The 18,954-nt window shown below is 39.6% G+C and overlaps 7 protein-coding genes across 8 annotated transcripts; 5 read left to right on the top strand and 2 right to left on the bottom strand.

Moving 5' to 3' along the window:
* Window positions 1–3,698: 3,698 nt before the first annotated feature.
* Window positions 3,699–4,501, top strand: LOC18024606 (glutaredoxin-C7). Its single transcript, XM_006408499.2, has one exon. It carries the CDS (start codon window positions 3,798–3,800, stop codon window positions 4,209–4,211), a length of 414 nt encoding a protein of 137 aa, XP_006408562.1. The 5' UTR covers window positions 3,699–3,797; the 3' UTR covers window positions 4,212–4,501.
* On the bottom strand, window positions 4,494–6,645 carry LOC18024191 (ACT domain-containing protein ACR6). 2 transcript variants are annotated; one of them, XM_006408498.2, is made up of 6 exons: window positions 6,487–6,645; window positions 6,257–6,302; window positions 5,996–6,178; window positions 5,311–5,904; window positions 5,114–5,218; window positions 4,494–4,994 (listed from the first exon to the last, which is right to left on the bottom strand). In XM_006408498.2, the coding sequence occupies exons 1-6, from the start codon at window positions 6,534–6,536 to the stop codon at window positions 4,641–4,643; spliced, it is 1,332 nt and encodes a 443-aa protein (XP_006408561.1). In that variant the 5' UTR covers window positions 6,537–6,645; the 3' UTR covers window positions 4,494–4,640. The 2 variants fall into 2 exon arrangements, with proteins under 2 accessions (XP_006408561.1, XP_024015669.1); XM_024159901.1 differs by having other exon boundaries at window positions 4,494–4,987.
* Window positions 6,646–7,457: 812 nt separating this feature from the next.
* On the top strand, window positions 7,458–8,974 carry LOC18024605 (carbonyl reductase [NADPH] 2). The gene is made up of 4 exons (XM_006408496.2): window positions 7,458–7,798; window positions 7,948–8,147; window positions 8,226–8,455; window positions 8,579–8,974. Exons 1-4 carry the CDS (start codon window positions 7,707–7,709, stop codon window positions 8,858–8,860), a joined length of 804 nt encoding a protein of 267 aa, XP_006408559.1. The 5' UTR covers window positions 7,458–7,706; the 3' UTR covers window positions 8,861–8,974.
* Window positions 8,975–10,605: 1,631 nt separating this feature from the next.
* Window positions 10,606–11,114, top strand: LOC18024189. Its single transcript, XM_006408495.1, has 2 exons — window positions 10,606–10,819; window positions 10,906–11,114. The coding sequence occupies exons 1-2, from the start codon at window positions 10,606–10,608 to the stop codon at window positions 11,112–11,114; spliced, it is 423 nt and encodes a 140-aa protein (XP_006408558.1).
* A 1,171-nt stretch (window positions 11,115–12,285) lies between these two features.
* Window positions 12,286–12,655, top strand: LOC18024188. The gene has a single exon (XM_006408494.2). It carries the CDS (start codon window positions 12,378–12,380, stop codon window positions 12,588–12,590), a length of 213 nt encoding a protein of 70 aa, XP_006408557.1. The 5' UTR covers window positions 12,286–12,377; the 3' UTR covers window positions 12,591–12,655.
* A 600-nt stretch (window positions 12,656–13,255) lies between these two features.
* Window positions 13,256–16,021, top strand: LOC18024187 (sulfite oxidase). Its single transcript, XM_006408493.2, has 12 exons — window positions 13,256–13,400; window positions 13,521–13,636; window positions 13,731–13,793; window positions 13,898–13,934; window positions 14,057–14,138; window positions 14,265–14,383; window positions 14,470–14,565; window positions 14,653–14,763; window positions 14,880–14,981; window positions 15,214–15,261; window positions 15,358–15,573; window positions 15,683–16,021. Exons 1-12 carry the CDS (start codon window positions 13,326–13,328, stop codon window positions 15,797–15,799), a joined length of 1,182 nt encoding a protein of 393 aa, XP_006408556.2. The 5' UTR covers window positions 13,256–13,325; the 3' UTR covers window positions 15,800–16,021.
* A 1,072-nt stretch (window positions 16,022–17,093) lies between these two features.
* On the bottom strand, window positions 17,094–18,934 carry LOC18024186. Its single transcript, XM_006408492.2, has one exon. It carries the CDS (start codon window positions 18,932–18,934, stop codon window positions 17,144–17,146), a length of 1,791 nt encoding a protein of 596 aa, XP_006408555.1. The 3' UTR covers window positions 17,094–17,143.
* Window positions 18,935–18,954: the final 20 nt, after the last annotated feature.

Genomic DNA, 18,954 nt, shown 5'->3' with positions numbered 1-18,954 from the left:
ACTACAATATGATATCACCCCGGTAAAAAAAAATGGATAGAATACACAAGCAACGCGTGGAACGTTTACCAAAAAAAAAAATCACATTTACAATACGAATATGTTGTTGCTTACCAAAAAAAAAGAAAAACAAAAAACAAAATGGCGAGTATATACAATCAGTAGTCGACGATTATTCCAATATATTTTGTGTGGATAAATAAAAATCGAAAGCAATTACAGAGAAAGTAAACTACATGCATATACACTTCCGTGTTCCCTCATTAATATAGGTTTGGTCTAAATTAAACCCTGTTTAAGCGGAAAAGAAGACTCACAAACAAAAAAAAAGAAAGAGAAGGAAGGCGGCTCGCGTGGGGCACAAAACTCTGTTTCCTCCCTTCATCTATTGTTATTGTTTGTTTTCCTTTTTCCTACTTTCATTTATTTACTGCCCCTCTCTTCCTCCCAATGGTCAATCCCCTTTTCCCTCTCTTTCTCTCTCCTATTTATTTATTTTTAAACTTATGGCTTTTTTTATTTTTTATTGAGTAGTTTTATTTTTTTAATTCCTATGATAATTCATCTGTGCGTCTACTCTTCTTCTTTAGAAAAAAAAAATTTAAGGTTCATGTGCATCAGTGCATGTGCATCAGTGCATGTGCATTGTGCATCTACCTTTTTTTCTATCTCTCCCAGTTGTATAAAATACATCGATGCTTGGAGTAATCCATATCACTGATTACAACTGTTATGTTCGCTAGTTTACGTGGTTAGGGATAAAGGAATAGACACAATGCATGAACAGATAAACACGATAAATAAAATACCTGTGGTCGACAAAAAGGTATAGGCCATGCACCAGCATCCAGATAAAACCGACGTATATTTCGATGCAAAACTTTATCTTTTTGGTGAAATAGTTATAAGAGAGTTAGTGGTAATTATATAGTATTAATTAGTGATGCTTAGTAAAATTGAGAAGAGTGGGATTGTTAGTTTGCATGGGCTTAGGGCTCTTTTTTATATATGTAAACAAAAAATCAAGGGAATTCGTGAGCACTCCCACAATAACCTCACCGCCTTTTCGCCGTGACAGTACGACACAGTTCTTTTTACTTTTCTGTGGTACGTTTTCCATAATCACTTAATTAGATACTGATTCGAAGGTTAATCAGTCACTAACTATCGCTTTTGAACTCTTAAATATACATATACGCGATATGTATATTAGCACTACGTACGTATACATGTACTCCTACACCACACACGAATATGTATATAACTATATATATATGTACCTTTATGATTTTTTTAATATAATTTACCTTTTTATTTCATTTGGCCCTAATTGTACATTTATAGATATGTACCTTTATAATTTATGTCTATGATATATATAATTGTGCCAGTTGTGTTTGTGTATTACGTATGCATGAATAAATAATATAACCCACAGATACATATTTTGGGTTGCCTCGTTGGAATCAGACTCAGACCCCATCGATCATACACTGAGGAGGGGCGAAAATAAGTAACTTTGAAGCTGCTTTTAGGGTTTAGTTTCAATCCCACCTTTCCTCTCTCTATCGGCTTTGTTTCACCGTTTGAGGTAATTTATAAACAAACTGAATATGAAATTGTATAATTATTAAATGGGGATATTATATTAACAAAGCATGACATTAATATTGTGCATAGAGAGACATACACACAGGTATATATAAATGGCAAAGACCAGATAAAGCTGAGAAGATAGCATCACGCTCGTATTTCTTTTCAATTGTTTTTTAATTTAATTCCCCTTTACATTAAATTTTTATATAAATTTAAATATAAGTCAGACGGCTCTTCTTTCCTGCCATCTAACCCTACCCGTCCGATCAATCAAATCTTTTCTATTCTATGTAATATTTTTCTTTCCACCGTTGGATAGTAAGATTTCCCTACTCAAGCACGTCCGTATGATTTTTGGTTGATTCCATGTATAGTTTTGTAAATACGTTCAGGCTCGTGGAAGCTGAAATGTTTCTACTTTATTTAATTTACAAGAATAAAAATATAATTTCCACAAGAATAATTCATTTTATACAACAAAAAATATTTAAATATATAAGCCGAAAGTTTGATAACTCTCCTTCACTAAGCTTTGAACCTTTTAGTATAATGGTTCAAGCCTTCAAGGTTTGAGCATTTGAAATTATCATGGTATCGCCAGCCGCTGGTTTCTATAATACTCTTCAGTCTTCAGCAAAAGCATGTACAAATATACGGCAACTCAGAGAGTTATCGGACCTGTTAAAGAACAAAATAAAAACATTATATGACAAGTGTCACGTAGGACTTCAGTAAGGAAAATCAAGATTTAAAAGATAAGCGATTCGACAAACACAATTCAACAAGATTATTTTTATCTTGTATAATTATTTATGCAGATATTTTTTTTTTCTAAAACAAAAGAAGTACGTGAGTTTTTAAACACCAAAAGAAGTAACTTTCTTTTTCATCTGGAGGGAGCATAACTGTACGGACTCCTCTTACTCTATTCAGTATGCGTATCATCTCACCTCGGGCATATAATTTATTTATTTAAGATTAATGTATTTTGGACCTCAAATAAACCTGAGATACATAAAGTCAGTTTGTATATATATAAAGGACACAAGCGTGGAAGCCAAAAGCATGTGACAATTAACTCGTAAACTTTAATCTTTTTTTTTCAGGCTTTCATATGTTAGTGACTATAGCACATTTTAGTACTCTCAATTCAAATACCGTATAAATTTTCAAACCTCAACATTGATTTATTATTGTAACTAAACCATGCCAAATTAATATAAGTTATTGCTGATCACTTATTACCAACTCAACAATTAACAAAAATGAAGAAATCTCAGATTTTTGTTTTGATTTGTTTTTGCGAACCGACAAGTTACATTACATATGTGATCCCACATAAATGAAGAAATCAAGTATAAGAGATTTATCAAGCAAAAAGCAAGCTAACTCCTTAAGAAATCATTATATTATGATGATTACATTATATAGACTTGATTAATCATCGTATATAATCTCTTACATAAAGTGAAATGGAATAAAAGAACAAATTCCGTATGTATACATTCGATTCAAGACCATATGTAATACATAATTCCATATTTTTATTCCAAAAAAAAAAAAAAATGTAGTTTCATATACACTTGTTTCTTTCGTAAGTTAGGCTGAAGACATTTTAGAGGCAAAAAGAGAAAAATAAGTGGTGAGAAACTAAATTAATGGTGAGAGGGGCTGTGAGCCGACAAGAAGGACAGACAGAGCCGTCTATTACCAACAACTCCCTTCTGATAAAAGCCTGTTTCGACATATTCTCCAGCTTCTTTTTTTTCTTAAAATTTCTTTATTTTCAAATTTATTCGATATATAGAAACAGCCATTACTTTACCGATTTTATGAATTTTTCTTGGTGTAATCGTTTATTTTTATTTTTTATTATATTTCTGAATAAAATAGTAAATATCAAGTTATTTATACACAAATTCTTACATAAATATACATATCAATATACATATACATATACATATATATATATATTCATGCATGTGTGTGTAATTAACAATAATTAATAATGAGAGGAGAAACAGAGTTGGAGGTGTAGCCTTCTCTATAAATAGTACTATGCATGGCTCTCAGTCTCTCCTCACCCCAAACTTGGAGCCAAACTCTTTCTTCTCTCTTTCTCGTTTTCCTTTAGTTATTATTATTAGTATTACCTGTGTTTCTGTCAATTTGTGGAAAGTTAAAAGAAAAGAGTCAAAAAAATGCAATACCAGACGGAATCGTGGGGATCGTACAAGATGAACAACTTAGGGTTCGGTGGCGGCGTGGGGCTTGCGGCAGACACAGGCCTCCTTCGCATAGAGTCTCTGGTGGCGGAGAGCGCGGTGGTGATATTCAGCGTGAGCACTTGCTGCATGTGCCACGCCGTGAAGGGCCTCTTCCGTGGAATGGGCGTCAGCCCCGCCGTCCACGAGCTCGACCTCTATCCCTACGGCGGCGACATCCAGCGAGCCCTCATTCGTCTCCTCGGCTGCTCCGGCGCCTCTTCTCCAGGGGCTCTTCCGGTCGTCTTCATCGGCGGTAAACTGGTTGGGGCTATGGACAGAGTCATGGCTTCTCACATCAACGGCTCTCTCGTTCCACTCCTCAAAGACGCCGGCGCTCTCTGGCTCTGATCCCTCCTTACTTTTCCTCTGCTTTCTTTCTTTCTTTCTTTAATTTTTAGTTAAGCTTTCTTTTTTTTTTAAGAGATAAACGTGGAAGAGAGTAGGGAACAACTCAAAGCTGTAATGACGACAGGTTAGGTTATAGTTTGTAATTAGAGGGTAAGAGTGCGTTTGTTTTAGGCTCACCTATTATCCCGTCTCTCTCTCCCTCTTCTCTCTTAGTCTTTCGATTTTCCATTTTGTTTTCCTAGTTACAGTATTCAGTGCTCACTAATCTTTTAAAATCCCAACGGTATTAACTGTCATATCTGTGCTTGCCAACAATATTTATCTAAACAATTTTAGTCTTTATATATATATGTCCTACGCTACTCTGTCTAATTACACTCTTCTCATCTATACAAAAGTACGTACATACTACCTTTTGAGTCAGTTAGCTTATGAGTGTGATAGGTGAAGCTTGAAGTTCCGAAGAGTCTTGGCTCTGAAGATGTTATTAAGCAGATACCACATTGTTGTTTCTTGCGAAGCCCTACTTGTACCAAGAACAGAGCACTCCTCCTTGTTCTTCACCTTCAGCTTGCTTACTCCTATCTCTTGTCTTATTGACTCCACGGTTTTTGATTCAACAGCGTTTCCTGTCACGTCTGTAACGTAGAATACGTCTTTAGCTATACCCTCTCGCGTTGAAATCTCTGCTCTAACGATAGTTAAGCTGTTCTCTCGGAACGTTCTGGTTATGTCTGAGAGGAGTCCAACCCGGTCTTCTGCTGATAATTCCAGCTCTAAACCCTGAAAGTTATGTTTTTTCAATCCGTCTTTGAGAATATAAGCAAAAGAGAATCAATTGATGCAGAACGGACTCTGTATTTCGAGCCAAGACTCTCTGGTGTGATTTCCTAATTGGTTACCTCGGAAGCTCTTCGCTCAATGGCTGCTTCAAGACATTGTATGACACGTTCTTGCTCCGCTTCTGAATTTATGGGAAGTCCATCTACATGACGGATGTAAAATTCCTGCAGCGTAAAGTCATAGTTATGGTAAGAAAAGCTCCCAGGAGACCAAGAGTTTATACCAGCGAAAAACCAATAAACAATGGTTGAGTAACCTGATAAGCTTCAAGTGGTTCTGTGCTGACCATGCCATGGAACACCACATACTGCATATCAGTCAAAGTACAGACTACGTCAAAAACAAGCTTTGGTCTATCTTTGGACCTCATAGTCACAACAGTATAGTCCTTGTCATCAATGTTCATTAATGTGACACTGGGCCTTGACGCGGACGTCCTTGCTCTTTGGACTCCCTCGTAGTCCCTATCATCAAACATGATCTGATGCAGCCGTCTCTCCCTGTGCGTATCAGAACAAGAAAAGACGGTTTTCGCAGTTCTTGAGCCGCTGTTTGTCCTGACGACATTGCACAGCAGCTCTTTGATGGTGGAAAGGCGAACTGGGTCTGTGATGGCTGAATTAGTTGAATTATCCGTGACATGAATGACAGCTGCAGCTCTGGTGTTGTGAGTCCATATCTCAGCGTTGACAACGTTGCAGTGAAGGTCTGTGAGAACGGCAGATACTTCAGACAACAGACCAGGTCTGTCCGTTCCAGCGAGCTCAATCGTGGTGTATTCGTCAGAGGGCATTACACCAACTGAGCCTCTTGACGGTGGAATAAACCACCCAGCATTGCTCTCTATCCTCTGCGCAATTATTCCGTTTTAAACACAAGAAAAAGAGAATATGTAACAACAGAAAGAAAAAGAAAAAGTGAGAAGCAAGATTTGGAAGTACCCTTTGGATATAGTCAAGGACTTGAGTGTCTCTGATCTTGTTCCCATCATGGTCGATGACTTTGAAAACGTCCATGAACCAGCCTCCATCAGAAGAGATGTAAGCTTTCTTGATCACAAGATTCATATCAGTGAGCACTTGCACCACTTCCAAGAGAGTCCCATGTTTGTTCACACTATCAATCTTTAACACCACAAAACAAAACAATCAAACCAACGTGTAAGAAACAAACAGGGGAATCTGTTCTGTTCTTTTTTCTACCTGAATAACAGTGGCATCCTCGCTAGCGTTGTTGTCAATTACAACCCTGTTACCATGAGACGAGACAAATAAGATCCGTGAAAAAAAAATAAAAATAAAGTAATTCTACACTACTCAGCAACAAAGCTGAAATCTTGACAAGAATAGAGCATGGAGGAAAAGAAGAACAGGTCCTCACCGCTAAATTTTAGCCCCAACCCTTCCCCAAAAAACAACGAAAGAAGAAATACCTGGGGGGATTCATTCTCCTGATGAGCTTGGCATATTCATCATCATCCATGGTTGTAGCGGAGAGGCGCTCCAATTTCTGAGGAAAATGAGACAAAGACTCGTCTTCTGTGTCTATGTGGGAAAAAGAAAAGAGAAGAAAAGAGAGAGGGAAGTTGAAGGAGAAGGATAAAATGGTAGGCCACACACAGGCACAAACCATTGGCCCGTTTTGGTGGATTGATGCCCTTGGGATCCAGCAAGTGGCCACGCACGTGACACTCCAAGATTCTTTTCAAATGACGTGGCCAGGCCCAAAGCAACCGAGATTCTGTTATTGTTTGTTCCATTCTATACAAAAGTCGATTTGCTTTTCTTTTTTTCTTTTTTTTTGGGGTGCTGATTTGGGGGGTCAATTTGATTGATGATCAGAAGGGATATATTCAAGATTAGAGGTGGGTTTTGAACATATGGGGATCGTTATCTTTATCAAATCTGAAACAGACGACATAACCCATAAGAGAAAGAAGGAGAGTGGAAGATGAACCGAAAGCATATCCTCATGTGGTTGCAAAAGGAGGAGGCAAAGTCGAACAAGGAAAGCATTTTTTTCCCATTTCTTTTTCGGATTTTTTTATTTTCATTCCAACCCACTTGAAAATTGACATGTCACAAATAATGATTATTTTTGTGACAAAACAAAGTCCTTTTTTACACTCTTATTATTACAGTTTCAGTAGTCGTCCACGTAGAACAGAATGAATCAATTTTAGGCACTAACTATTTACTCATATACAAAAAACAGAATATAAACGACCTTTCTTCATTTACGATTTCTACAACTCATCATCTGGTGGAATTGGCCCCCGGAAAGCTGAGAGAATATGATTTTCAGGGGAATCGAATCCAACGATGATGGTGGACCTGGGCCTCTTCTTGTTTTGGGCTGGGCTTGTAAAACAAATATTTTTAAAAAATCTTTGGGTGGGTGGGCACTGGGCAGCATCATCAGGAATGAGGAATCGTTGACAACGTGAATCGGCAATTAGCTTTGTATCGTCGGCATCATCAGTAAGGGAACACAGTTTCGGTTGTTCGGCCGGACAGATATAGACAACCAGACAGAGACAGAGTCCTTCTTTTTTCTCTTTCTTTCTTACACCAAAAAAAGAAGCCACTAAAAGGGCGAATTTTGTGAATCAGAGATCTGCTCAAGTGATTTGAATTTGAGGGGATTTGGGAGATGGAAAATCCGTCGAAGAAGGTGTTGATGACATCCGACGGCGACGAGGTTTCGCGAAACATCGCTTTCCATCTTGCCAAACACGGTTGCCGGTGAGACCTTACTTTTAATTGTTTAATTAATTAAGCTGTGTCTATTTTTACCGACTAAACAACAGCACAACTAAGTAAAAAAAAAGAGATTAGATCTCTCACTCATCTCTCCCTGTGACTGTGAGTTGTTGTTGTTGTGATGGTGTTAGGTTGGTTATGATGGGAAATGAGGCTTCTCTAAAGAGCATTGTAGAGAGCATTCGAGTTTCCATAGAGGGAGCCTTCCCTGTGGAGCTCATTGGAATCGACATGGAAGCTGATAACGAGCAAGCTTTCCGTGTGGCTGTTGACAAGGCTTGGACTTGTTTCGGCAATTTCGATGCTTTTCTCAACTGCTATACCTACCAAGGTCTGCTGATCTCTTTTTTTTTTTTTTTTGTTGGGGCGAGGGGAAGATGAAACAGAGCGTGCGTCATTTTCCTTGCAGGGAAGATGCAGGACATTCTCGACGTCTGTGAAGATGAGTTCAAGAGAATCACAAAGATCAACCTCACGGCTCCATGGTTCCTCTTGAAGGCCGTCGCAAGCAGGATGAAACAACATGGATCTGGAGGCTCCATTGTCTTTATGGCCACAATCGCTAGCGGCGAGAGAGGGCTTTACCCAGGAGCTGATGCCTACGCTACAGCCTCTGCTGGAATCCACCAGCTGGTTCGGGTATGTATCTTTACACTTCCCAGTCTTCTAGTAAACTTGAGAGAGAGAGTGTGTGTGTGTGTGTGTGTGTGTGTTGACAACAGTAATCAATCAATAGATGATCTGAGATGGGGGGTATTTCAGGCATCAGCCATGAGTCTAGGGAAGCACAAGATACGGGTCAACATGATCTCTAGAGGGCTGCATCTTGGAGATGAATATATAGCTTCCGTTGGGGGTAGAGATCGAGCGGAGAAGCTGGTCAAGGATGCTGCACCGCTTGGGCAATGGCTTGACCCGGAGAAACATCTCTACTCGACAGTGATTTACTTGATCAGCGACGGCTCATGCTTCATGACAGGCACCACTGTGTTGGTGGATGGAGCGCAGTCTCTTATGAGACCCCGTCTCAAATCCTACATGTGATCATGTACTACTTGTTTTGTATTTTGTTGATTTTGAAAATCCACCCATGCTAAATTGCTCAGCAATGATTATATAACACAGACACATATATAATAAGCACACCAGTGTGAAAACATTGATGCTCTTCCTCTCCATAGTTTAAACGCATCGAAATGGTGGAGACTAGTATATATAAAGCAAAAACACTCCCCTCTCATTTGCGCGTATATATGTACACACTGTCACTAATCCTTGTCCTTGGGTTCAGAAACGCCCTTCCTTGGAACCTTTGAATCTATCATCTCCTTTGGCTTTGGTGTCTCTGCCCTGAAAGCAACAGTATAAGTCACTCATCATTCAAACGCAGTCACAAAACTAGCTTCTCGCTTTCAGATAACTGAAATATATCTTCTTCCTCTGTTTTTTCTTCAAATTACCACAAACCCTTTGTAGGATTGAAGAATCATATTGAGCCGTTGTTGAATCGAACCTGAGAGAACCATCTTGCCAGTTTTGCGATCTAAGATCGTTATCACAGCCGGTAAAACATGTCCATATTTTTAATTCCGATTACTTCAAAACAGGAGAATAATTTGAAATCGAACCCCATAACCTCATGGACGAGAGAGAGAGAGAGAGAGAGAGTGCGCTTACTTGGAAGCGGCGGAGGTTTCTTCCTCGATCCAGTTGCGAATATGCTTGACGTTGCGCCTGAAAACGGAGGCGGATTGCTTGACGTCGCCCTTCAAGAGGAGCACCACCGCGCCAACGCCGGCCACCGTCAGAATGAAATTGGTCAAACCCATTTTCCCCCAAATATTCAACTGCTTCCGTTCGTCGCTAGGGATTACGGACGGCTTTTGTTTACTTTGATTAAGAAAGCAGCCCATTAGCTTTTATGGGCTCTTATATATTTCTTTATCAGCCCAAAAGGCCCAACTTACTCCAAATAATGGATGCAATTTTGTTTTACTCTTATCTGTATGTATGTGTGTGCTAATAATAAAGGACTCTTCGTCAACTTCTTAACGAACGAAATCTTATCATATAAAGGACCAGGGACCATATGTGATGTCATCTGGAATATTGTTATGTCGACGTAGGTAATCCCAATAACAAAGTATCGTAATCAAGAGATAACATCAACATACCTTTGGACCAAAAGCAAATATACAACAGAATATATGATCAGAATCTTCTCAAAAGATATATATATATATATATATATATGCCGAGCCTTTCTTCTTTTTCCATTGAAGAATGTTACTATAAGAAAACACAATTGTATTTATTGTTTTCTTAAATGGCTAGAAAGGAATAGGCATTGTTGTTGAGTAATGAATGTGTGTGTGTGTATTAATACATATTCAGCTGTTTTAGAAGATTTGGTCATATTTTCGTTTTGACTCTTTGTCGTGAGAGAGAAAGCGCGGGAGAATTAAAATAATGCGTAAAATGTTGAAACTATATTTAATGTAAGTAGTAAAATTAGATGTGTCGATCGTATTGAGAATGAAAGTTGGAAGTTGGTCATCAAAGAATTGATGCTTCTGAGTGATATTATTGTAAGGGGAAGGACCACGCGTCTTTGATACCTCTCTATCTATCTATCTATTTTTTTGCATGCCTTTGCCATAACATAACCAAACTCTACCCTATCCATATATATATATATATATCCATACCATACGCATATCTATATGTGTGAATTTAGTACCACCAACAAGGATTCAAATATAAGTAGTAAGTATATGTAAGTGATCATCATGGAGATGAACATATCAAAGAGATCAAGAAGGTTCGTGATAGCTAAGCTTGTGCCCTTTTGCAAACCTGTGAAGCCTCCAACTCCTTCCCAAGACCTTTATAATAATGTTAATTACACTTCCTCAACCACAACTTCCTACGCTCTTCGACCTGATTTCAATAACTACGCTACTCCTCCTCTCCCTCCTAAAGTTAGCTTCCTCCTTCAACCATGTACGTAATTAGGCTTTATATTTCTTTAGTTGTATACATATATATATATATATATATAACCAGTGATGTGATGATGTGATTTGCAGCCGTGGCCTCTAACGGTAAAGATATGGAGAAGAAGCTGAACAAGATGGCAGAGAAGCTGATCGGTAGAGGGATCAATGGTTTGGACGAGTGCGTTGACGCTAGAGCCGCTTCTTATATCTCTTCGGTTCGTGAAAGGTTTAAGATGGACCATTGTGAGAGAGCGACGACGACTGTTATTAGCTTAGATCATGAAGATGTTGATCGTTAATTAGGATTTAGCTGATTGTTGACCTATATATCTAAGGCATAACTCATAACTTAATTGCTAGCTTAAATATATAAAAGGGAGCCCTAATGACAATAGAGGTTGTAAAACGCACTTATTTTTCCCTAATAATTACAAACTATAGTCCATTTGTCCATGCAGTTATTAAATTGGTACGTATTCTGGATGAATTGATCGTAAAAAGGAGAAAGAATAATATAATCCACCTTACACAATTAGGAGGGGCACGTGCACCCACTCATAATGTGACTAATGCAAATTTGGTAGAGCTCAAGTTAATGCAGCCACGTTAACATAGAATTATGCCCCCATTTTTTGTTTTTGTTTTTTCTTTCCTCAACATCAAAAAATACATTCTAAATTATACTGGACATTTAGTTAACATGTAAATTTGGTAGAGCTTATTCTCTGGACTGAAGGATGAAGGAAATAACTATTCTCTGGACTGTCTCTCCAACTTCATCTTTAATGTTCTATAATATACTTCATCTGTTTAGAATTAGTTGATGTTTAAGATTATTGCACACAGATTAAGGATGTATTTAATTTTTATTTTTTCTACACTAAAAATATTATTTATAATTTATTTAAATATCATTCAGCCAATAAAAAGATAATCTACAGAATATAAAAAGTCAAAACAATAAAAATTCATTAAATTTTACATTGAAAAATGAAAAAATCAAATAATTCTGAACAAAAAAAACCTCTTAAACATCAAATAATTTTGAACAGAGGGAGTATTATCTAAAAAAAAGAATTGAATATTTTGATTGTATTGCTTGTTTTGGAACATAAGCATATATACGAGTCTCGTCTTTCAGGCATTTCCGCATCCTTCTTAATTTGGATCAATTCATAAACCCCCCCCCCCCCAAAAAAAAAAGAAAAAGAAAAAGAAAAACTTTGAACTCGGTCACCAATCAAATCATGGAATTTATGAAATAATAAAGAGAAAGCAAAAGAATCGAAACCAAACCAAAGAAACCCAATCAAGTATCAATACTTTAACTTGCTTGACATAAAGTATGTGTATAGATGTATAGATGTATCTAACAAGAAAGGAAGATACCAATCAAGTCTCTTCCCTTTTCCTGTCATCCTTAAATAGTTTATAGATTTCAACTAATTAGTACACCTATGCTCACACACGTCACCAAGTGCATGCATAAATGTTTCTCTAATTAATTAATTAGTTATTCGACGCCCGACAAGACGAACGAACCTTTTGAAACTCTAACCGATATGGGAGGAGCTGACTGGGGCCCGGTGGCGGTTGCGGTGGTGCTGTTCGTAGTGTTGTCGCCGGGGCTTCTCTTTCAGCTGCCGGCGAGGAGGAGAGTGTTGGAGTGCGGCAACATGACCACAAGCGGCATCTCCATATTGGTTCATGCCATTCTCTTCTTCGCTATTATCACCATTTTGGTCATCGCCATTCAAATTCACATTCACATCTAGCATATCTATGTACCTCTTTAATTAATTACCTTGCTATATAATTCGGTTTTTTTTGTTTTTCTTTCCTAGCCAGTATCCTTGTTATTAATAAATATATTTTATTTGTTATACGTCTATCATATGTTTGGGTTGTTTTTCCTTTTTAATAATGAAAATTTTACAAGTTAGACCGTAAAATGTCCCCCTAATCTGATTGAAGCAATAGAGTATAAAATATAGCACAACACACTTGAGAGTTGAGAATAATAAAAATCTGTATAGCTGGGTTTGGTTTGCCGGAGCAGCGAGGGTCTTTAATTAATGGACATTCAAAAGTGATCAAAGGATCTTAGAAAAAAGAGAGAGAGATAAGTGGAAGATAATTGGATTCATGCCTCTCTTGCCAATTGGGTTCAGGTAACACAGCCCTGTGTTCGGCCTGATGATTGGACAAATCTAATATCCCTCTTGATTTATTGGACCGCAAGTTTCACAAATTCATCTTTTGGATACCATTACTCCCACAAACACAAATTGCATTGCTTTCGGACAAAATGACTTTTTGTTATCATCAGATAATTCAAACCCCCAATGTTGCACATCGCCATATGGGCCGACCTTTTTTGGGTCCTTGGGCCGAATGAACAACCTTTTAAAGGCCTTTTGACACGTCACAAGGCACGCAGAGCCAAGCGTCATTTCAGTACTTGGTTTATCTCGAGGATTCGTCAAGATCAAAGAAGAAGAAAGAAGAAGATGCCTGGAATTCGAGGGCCATCGGAATACTCGCAGGAACCAGCTCGCCACCCTTCTCTCAAGGTCAACGCCAAGGCAAGCGCTCTTTCTTCTTAAATACTTCCGCTGCTCTTGTTTCTTCTTTATCCTATCGATCTGTCTTCTGCCTCGTTTTTTTTTTTCTAAAAATTGAGGACCATTTTTCTGGTTACACAGGAGCCCTTCAATGCTGAGCCTCCTCGCTCCTCCTTAGTCTCATCTTATGTCACTCCTGTCGAGCTTTTCTACAAGAGAAACCATGGCCCCATTCCTATTGTTGATGACCTTGAAAGGTTCATTTTTTTTCTCTCTCTCTCTCTCTCTCTATAACTCCTTCATCGCTTCCTTTTTCCATTCCCTGATTCTGGATTTTGTTTCCCAAACCAGCTACTCCGTCACCTTCACCGGATTAATCCATAACCCAAGAAAGCTGTTTATGAAAGATATCAGGTGGTTTATGCTCTCCTTTCTCCTAACTATGTATACATGTCTGTATCTTCTTCTTCTTCTTCAAAGAACTGTCTTCTACCATTAAAAATTTATCAAAATTTCAGGTCACTGCCAAAGTACAATGTTACTGCTACTCTACAGGTGTTTTAATTTGCACGTGTAATTGGCCTTTTTAATTATAAAAAAAAAAAAAAAAGTTTTTTGGGTTTTTCACAATACACAAACACCAGATGTTTGTATTTGTTGTTGATGTTGGAATGCAGTGTGCCGGTAACAGAAGGACTGCCATGAGCAAAGTGAGGAATGTTAGAGGTGTCGGATGGGATGTTTCTGCTATTGGAAACGGTTCGTTTGTTTTACTCTTTTCTTTTTTTTGTGGTTTTTCCTACCCATAGGCAAGAACGAGACATTTGTCTGTATAATATTTTGGCTTGACGTACATACCAAAGACCGTGCCTTTCATTGGTATAGCTGTCTGGGGCGGGGCCAAATTGGCCGATGTTCTTGAGCTTTTGGGGATACCAAAGCTCACAGCTTCAACCAATTTAGGAGGCAGACATGTTGAGTTTGTTAGTGTTGATCGCTGTAAGGTATACTATCTATCGTTTTCTCTCATTTTTCTTTTGTGTGTTATTTGACATGTTAATCAAGTCTGTGCTCGTTTTGATTCCTCTAGGAGGAGAATGGGGGCCCTTACAAGGCGTCAATCCCTCTAAGTCAAGCCACAAATCCTGAAGCCGATGTTCTACTCGCTTATGAGATGAATGGAGAGGTTCTCTTGCTTCCTCTCTCGTTTTTTGTTTTAAATCATATTTAGAGATGTGCTTGTTTGTTCAAAAATGCTTTTCTTTTTGCGAAGACCCTGAATAGGGATCACGGGTTCCCGTTAAGGGTGGTTGTCCCCGGAGTGATTGGTGCTCGTTCCGTAAAATGGCTTGATTCCATCAATGTAATCGCTGAAGAATGCCAGGTCTCAACAAAAGTTTCCTGCTTTACCACCCTGCCTTTCTTTTTATTTTTTTTTCAGCCATCAGAAACTGCGCTAACGTTGGCAGATCTGGCTTGGGTCACACAATGTGATTTTAGGGATTCTTCATGCAAAAAGATTACAAAATGTTCCCACCTTCTGTCAATTGGGATAATATCAACTGGTCCTCAAGGAGGCCGCAAATGGATTTCCCTGTTCAGGTAAATAAATACAAGATTAACGACCTCTTTCTTACAGAATACTTGACTCAGGAATCCTATGATTTTCCAAATGTCCTTGTCATGGTCATAGTTCATTTGATATTGGTTTTCATGTTTTTCTTTATTCAATCGACTGATCATTTTTTCGAAAATCCACTGGTAGGAAGCACAGTTGCCTACGAATTTGATCAGATAGTGAAATCTAAATCAAACATTGTTTTCTGTTGAACAGAGTGCAATCTGCTCCTTGGAGGACGTGCAAATGGTGAAGCCTGGAAAGGTGAGAGGAGTAGCAAGCTGAATTTCATGACTCAATCCAAAGCAGAAGCAAATTCAATCTAATTTGTTATATGTTTTGTTTTTTTTTTCTTTGCAGGTAAGTATCAAAGGATATGCGGTTTCAGGAGGTGGGCGCGGGATAGAGCGAGTGGACATATCCATGGATGGAGGCAAAAGCTGGGTGGAAGCTTGTAGAAGACAGGAACAAGGAAAGCATTACATCTCTGAACACAACTCCAGCGACAAATGGGCGTGGGTGTTGTTTGAAGCCACGATTGATGTTTCTCAGAGTACCGAGGTCATCGCCAAAGCGGTAAAAGCCTCAACTTTTTCTTGCTCCGTGAATTGCTGTGTTAAAGTGGATTCTGATCTGACTTCGTTAATATAAAATAAAAATAAAAAAATTGTGGGGAATGGGGCAGGTGGATTCGGCGGCGAATGTTCAGCCGGAAAATGTGGAGTCAGTGTGGAACCTAAGAGGGGTGCTCAACACTTCGTGGCACCGTGTCCTTCTCCGCCTTGGCCACTCTAACTTGTAGATCAAGTCACCACCACAACTTGTCTATCCTCTCTTTCACCCTTTTGTTTCAAACCAAGACTTGCTCCCCTTTAAATATGCATGTGAGCGAAATTGGGTGTTTATAGTATTTAAATAAATAAAATGAGAAACAGAGCTCTTTGAAACTCTTGTTTAAGTTTTGCTGTTGTCATGTGGTACGCAAAACTTAAACAAACACGCCCTAACCGTGTTTTGATTACGAGTCACTGAAGAAACTCAGTCTGCTGAAAGCGTGCTTGTGTGAAGTGATGCGTTTGTTTCCTCCGGTGCCGTGGGATTCCAAACACGCCCTAACCGATGACCGGTTACCTGACCGCACGGCCGTTCGTGCCGGTGACCGTGTCACTTATTTTCCATATGGGATGGGTCGAATGGAGGAGCTTTGGGGGAAAGATTGGGATGACTTCAAACCAAACCGGTGGGTTGAGTCTTGTATTGGTACAACCAGAGTTTTGAAGAAAGTGAATCCGTTCAAGTTTCCGGTTTTTCAAGCCGGTCCGAGGGTTTGTCTCGGGGAAGAGATGGCGTACGTGCAGATGAAATACGTTGTGGCTTCGATGCTAGACCGGTTTGAGATTGAACAGATCGGTTCGTCCAAACCGGGTTTTGTGCCAATGCTCACGGCTCACATGGCTGGTGGGATGCAAGTCCGTGTTCGCCGGAGAGATGGATCTCGATGAGGAGAACCAGATTTGCATTCTCAAACAATTTATTTATTTGTTTTAGAATATGATTACTAGTTTTGTTTTAAAAAAATTAATGTAATAATGTTTGCGTTTTTTTTTTCTCTTTTTTTCTTTGGGTAAAAAGTAAAACCAACCAACGCATTTTTTCGACCCTTTTACATTTTTATTATATTATTATGGGCTGAGGGCTACTATACAAAAGGTGTTCAAACACAATACTAATCTTTACCCGCTTACATATCAAAATTAACTAGTTGGTCGTAAATTGTAATGATGATGTTTGATGGCAAAAAATAACCTAAATTAAAGGAAAATAGAGAGAGAGAGAGAGAGAAGCTGTCCTTCATGACTTTGAAGTGAAAGCTTCTCATGGTACAAAGTTCAGCAAATTGGTCTGAGATTCGATCAAGGCGTCAACGCCCTCTACATAACAAAACAACATATCTTTTCAATTTCCCTGCTGCATTGATATTTGAAAACAAAGCCTAGCTGGTTTTGTTTTCTACTAGTCAAATAGACCGAGATGAGCCGAAAAACTCGAAAGCAGAATTTCATTCTTTTATTTTAGTTTCTCATCAATTGGTCGGCTCTGTCCGATGGAGGATCCAAAATTAAGATATGATACGAATGAATGAAAGCTATTCATCAGCGGTCCAAGACGTTTTGACTTTTGGTCCTGTGGGGCCCTCTCCTTGAAGCAATTCACGAGGAATTTTGTTGATGAGGTTTCGCAACTTCTTACGCAAAAGTCCCGGCAATGTCTTGGCGATGCCGTCAAGGGTCTTTTCAATGTCATGTCGAACGATTGGTCCCCATTTCCTTAAATAGTTGAGCCACGGTGGCTCCACGATCCCGGGTCCCGCAACCACCTCATATCCAGCACCAGCGTCAAAGAACTTGTCACTCTTTGCCATGTCGTTCCTTACGCCGTTGTTTCCGTCTTGCCCGCCTTGCACCACGACCCCTGGCCTCGAGAACATGGCGTGTCCGTGAAGAGACGAGTAAGCCACGGGTTTGTTTCCACCTTGAAACTCTAGATCGCATGCCTCCACTAGAGTTCCTCCACTGTGCTCCGAGAAGTAGACGCGCCATAACTCGCCGTTGAAGTTGCTGATGCGCAACGTAACGTGTTCCCAGTCTCCGATGTGTTCCCCGATATCCCCTAGCGACAGGCTCTTTATGAACAAGAACTTGAGGCGGGCATTGCCATTGAAAGGACAGAATATCCAGACGACAATGTCAGTGAAAGTGGCTCCAAACATTGGTTTGACGTGTAGATACACCTTGTTGTTTCCTAAGTCTCCCCTCTTCAGCCTTTCCCTCGCGCCCTCATCCGCCGGATAGTCCAACCAGTACAAGTCATCGTCGGAGCCGCCTTGCGGAAGGTTTGAACCGTTTGGTTTCACAGGGACGGGGTTGGATTCGTTACCTTTCTGGTATAACAAGGCACCATTGGAGAAAACCCAGTCGACAGAGGAAGGAAGAAACTCCTCTCTCGGATGAAAATATATCCAGGGAGAGTAGGCTCGGAACAAATCTCTGGTCTGATCTTCGCTTGGCATGCTAGACAAGCTGTCAAACAATCTTGTGTTTCTCAAGCAGGATAAAGACGGAGGAGGAAAGTTTTGTTGCTGAAAGCTGAATGTCCCCGTGTACACACCTGTTGCTTCTGTTCCTCTCTTAGCCGGTCTCGAGCCAGACAAAGTAGTCATCTCTTTTATCCCCCATACCCATGTATTATCGGCCTCGCTCTGTTCCGTCAGATCCGATCGAACACAGCTTATAGATTCCTCCTGTCTTAAAGTGGGCTTCGTAGGAGATGTCGTGACAGATAGGCCTACCGCTTGGTACCCATTGGGGCACAGGGGCTGCCAAATATATGCAGGCCCGTCTTGCTTGACATTGATGGAGTTTGTGTTCCCGACTTGGATGTAGTCGACGGGTGCTCTCAGGCTATTCCCAGATACGTCTCTTGCAACAAGTACCCAACCGAAAAGCATACGGTTGTTGGGCTGTGCATAGAAACCAATCTTGAAGAAGCCAGCAGGAAGGTTAACTGGTTCGAAGATGCTGGCTCCCATGTTTTCCGGCCCTCCTTCAAATGTTCTCCATACTCTCTTGGACGTTGTCGTTGAGATGGAGACTTGGATCACCTCAAGGCCTCCCAGATCTATCTTTCCTTTCCCAAAATTTCTCTCACCTCCCTGACCCGGACCCGGAAGGATAACAGGCAATGGAGATGGAAACTTGAAGGTTGTCTCCACGGGTAATGGAGATGTAGATTCGAATGTTTGCGCAGACATTGTCGCCGTGGAGTTGATCCATTTGGAGTTGCTTCCAGCTTCGATGCAAATGATCACATGGTTAACAGCAAACAAAACAAGAAGAAACCATAAAAGTTCGATGGCTTTTTCATTAGATGATTGCATTCCACTCTATTAGTTAGTTA

This window comes from Eutrema salsugineum, unplaced genomic scaffold (assembly GCF_000478725.1).
Source record: "Eutrema salsugineum unplaced genomic scaffold, Eutsalg1_0 scaffold_13, whole genome shotgun sequence".
Taxonomy (NCBI): Eukaryota; Viridiplantae; Streptophyta; class Magnoliopsida; order Brassicales; family Brassicaceae; genus Eutrema; species Eutrema salsugineum.
Note: the sequence above shows the minus strand (reverse complement) of the source record. Positions and strands in the feature narration are given on the sequence as shown.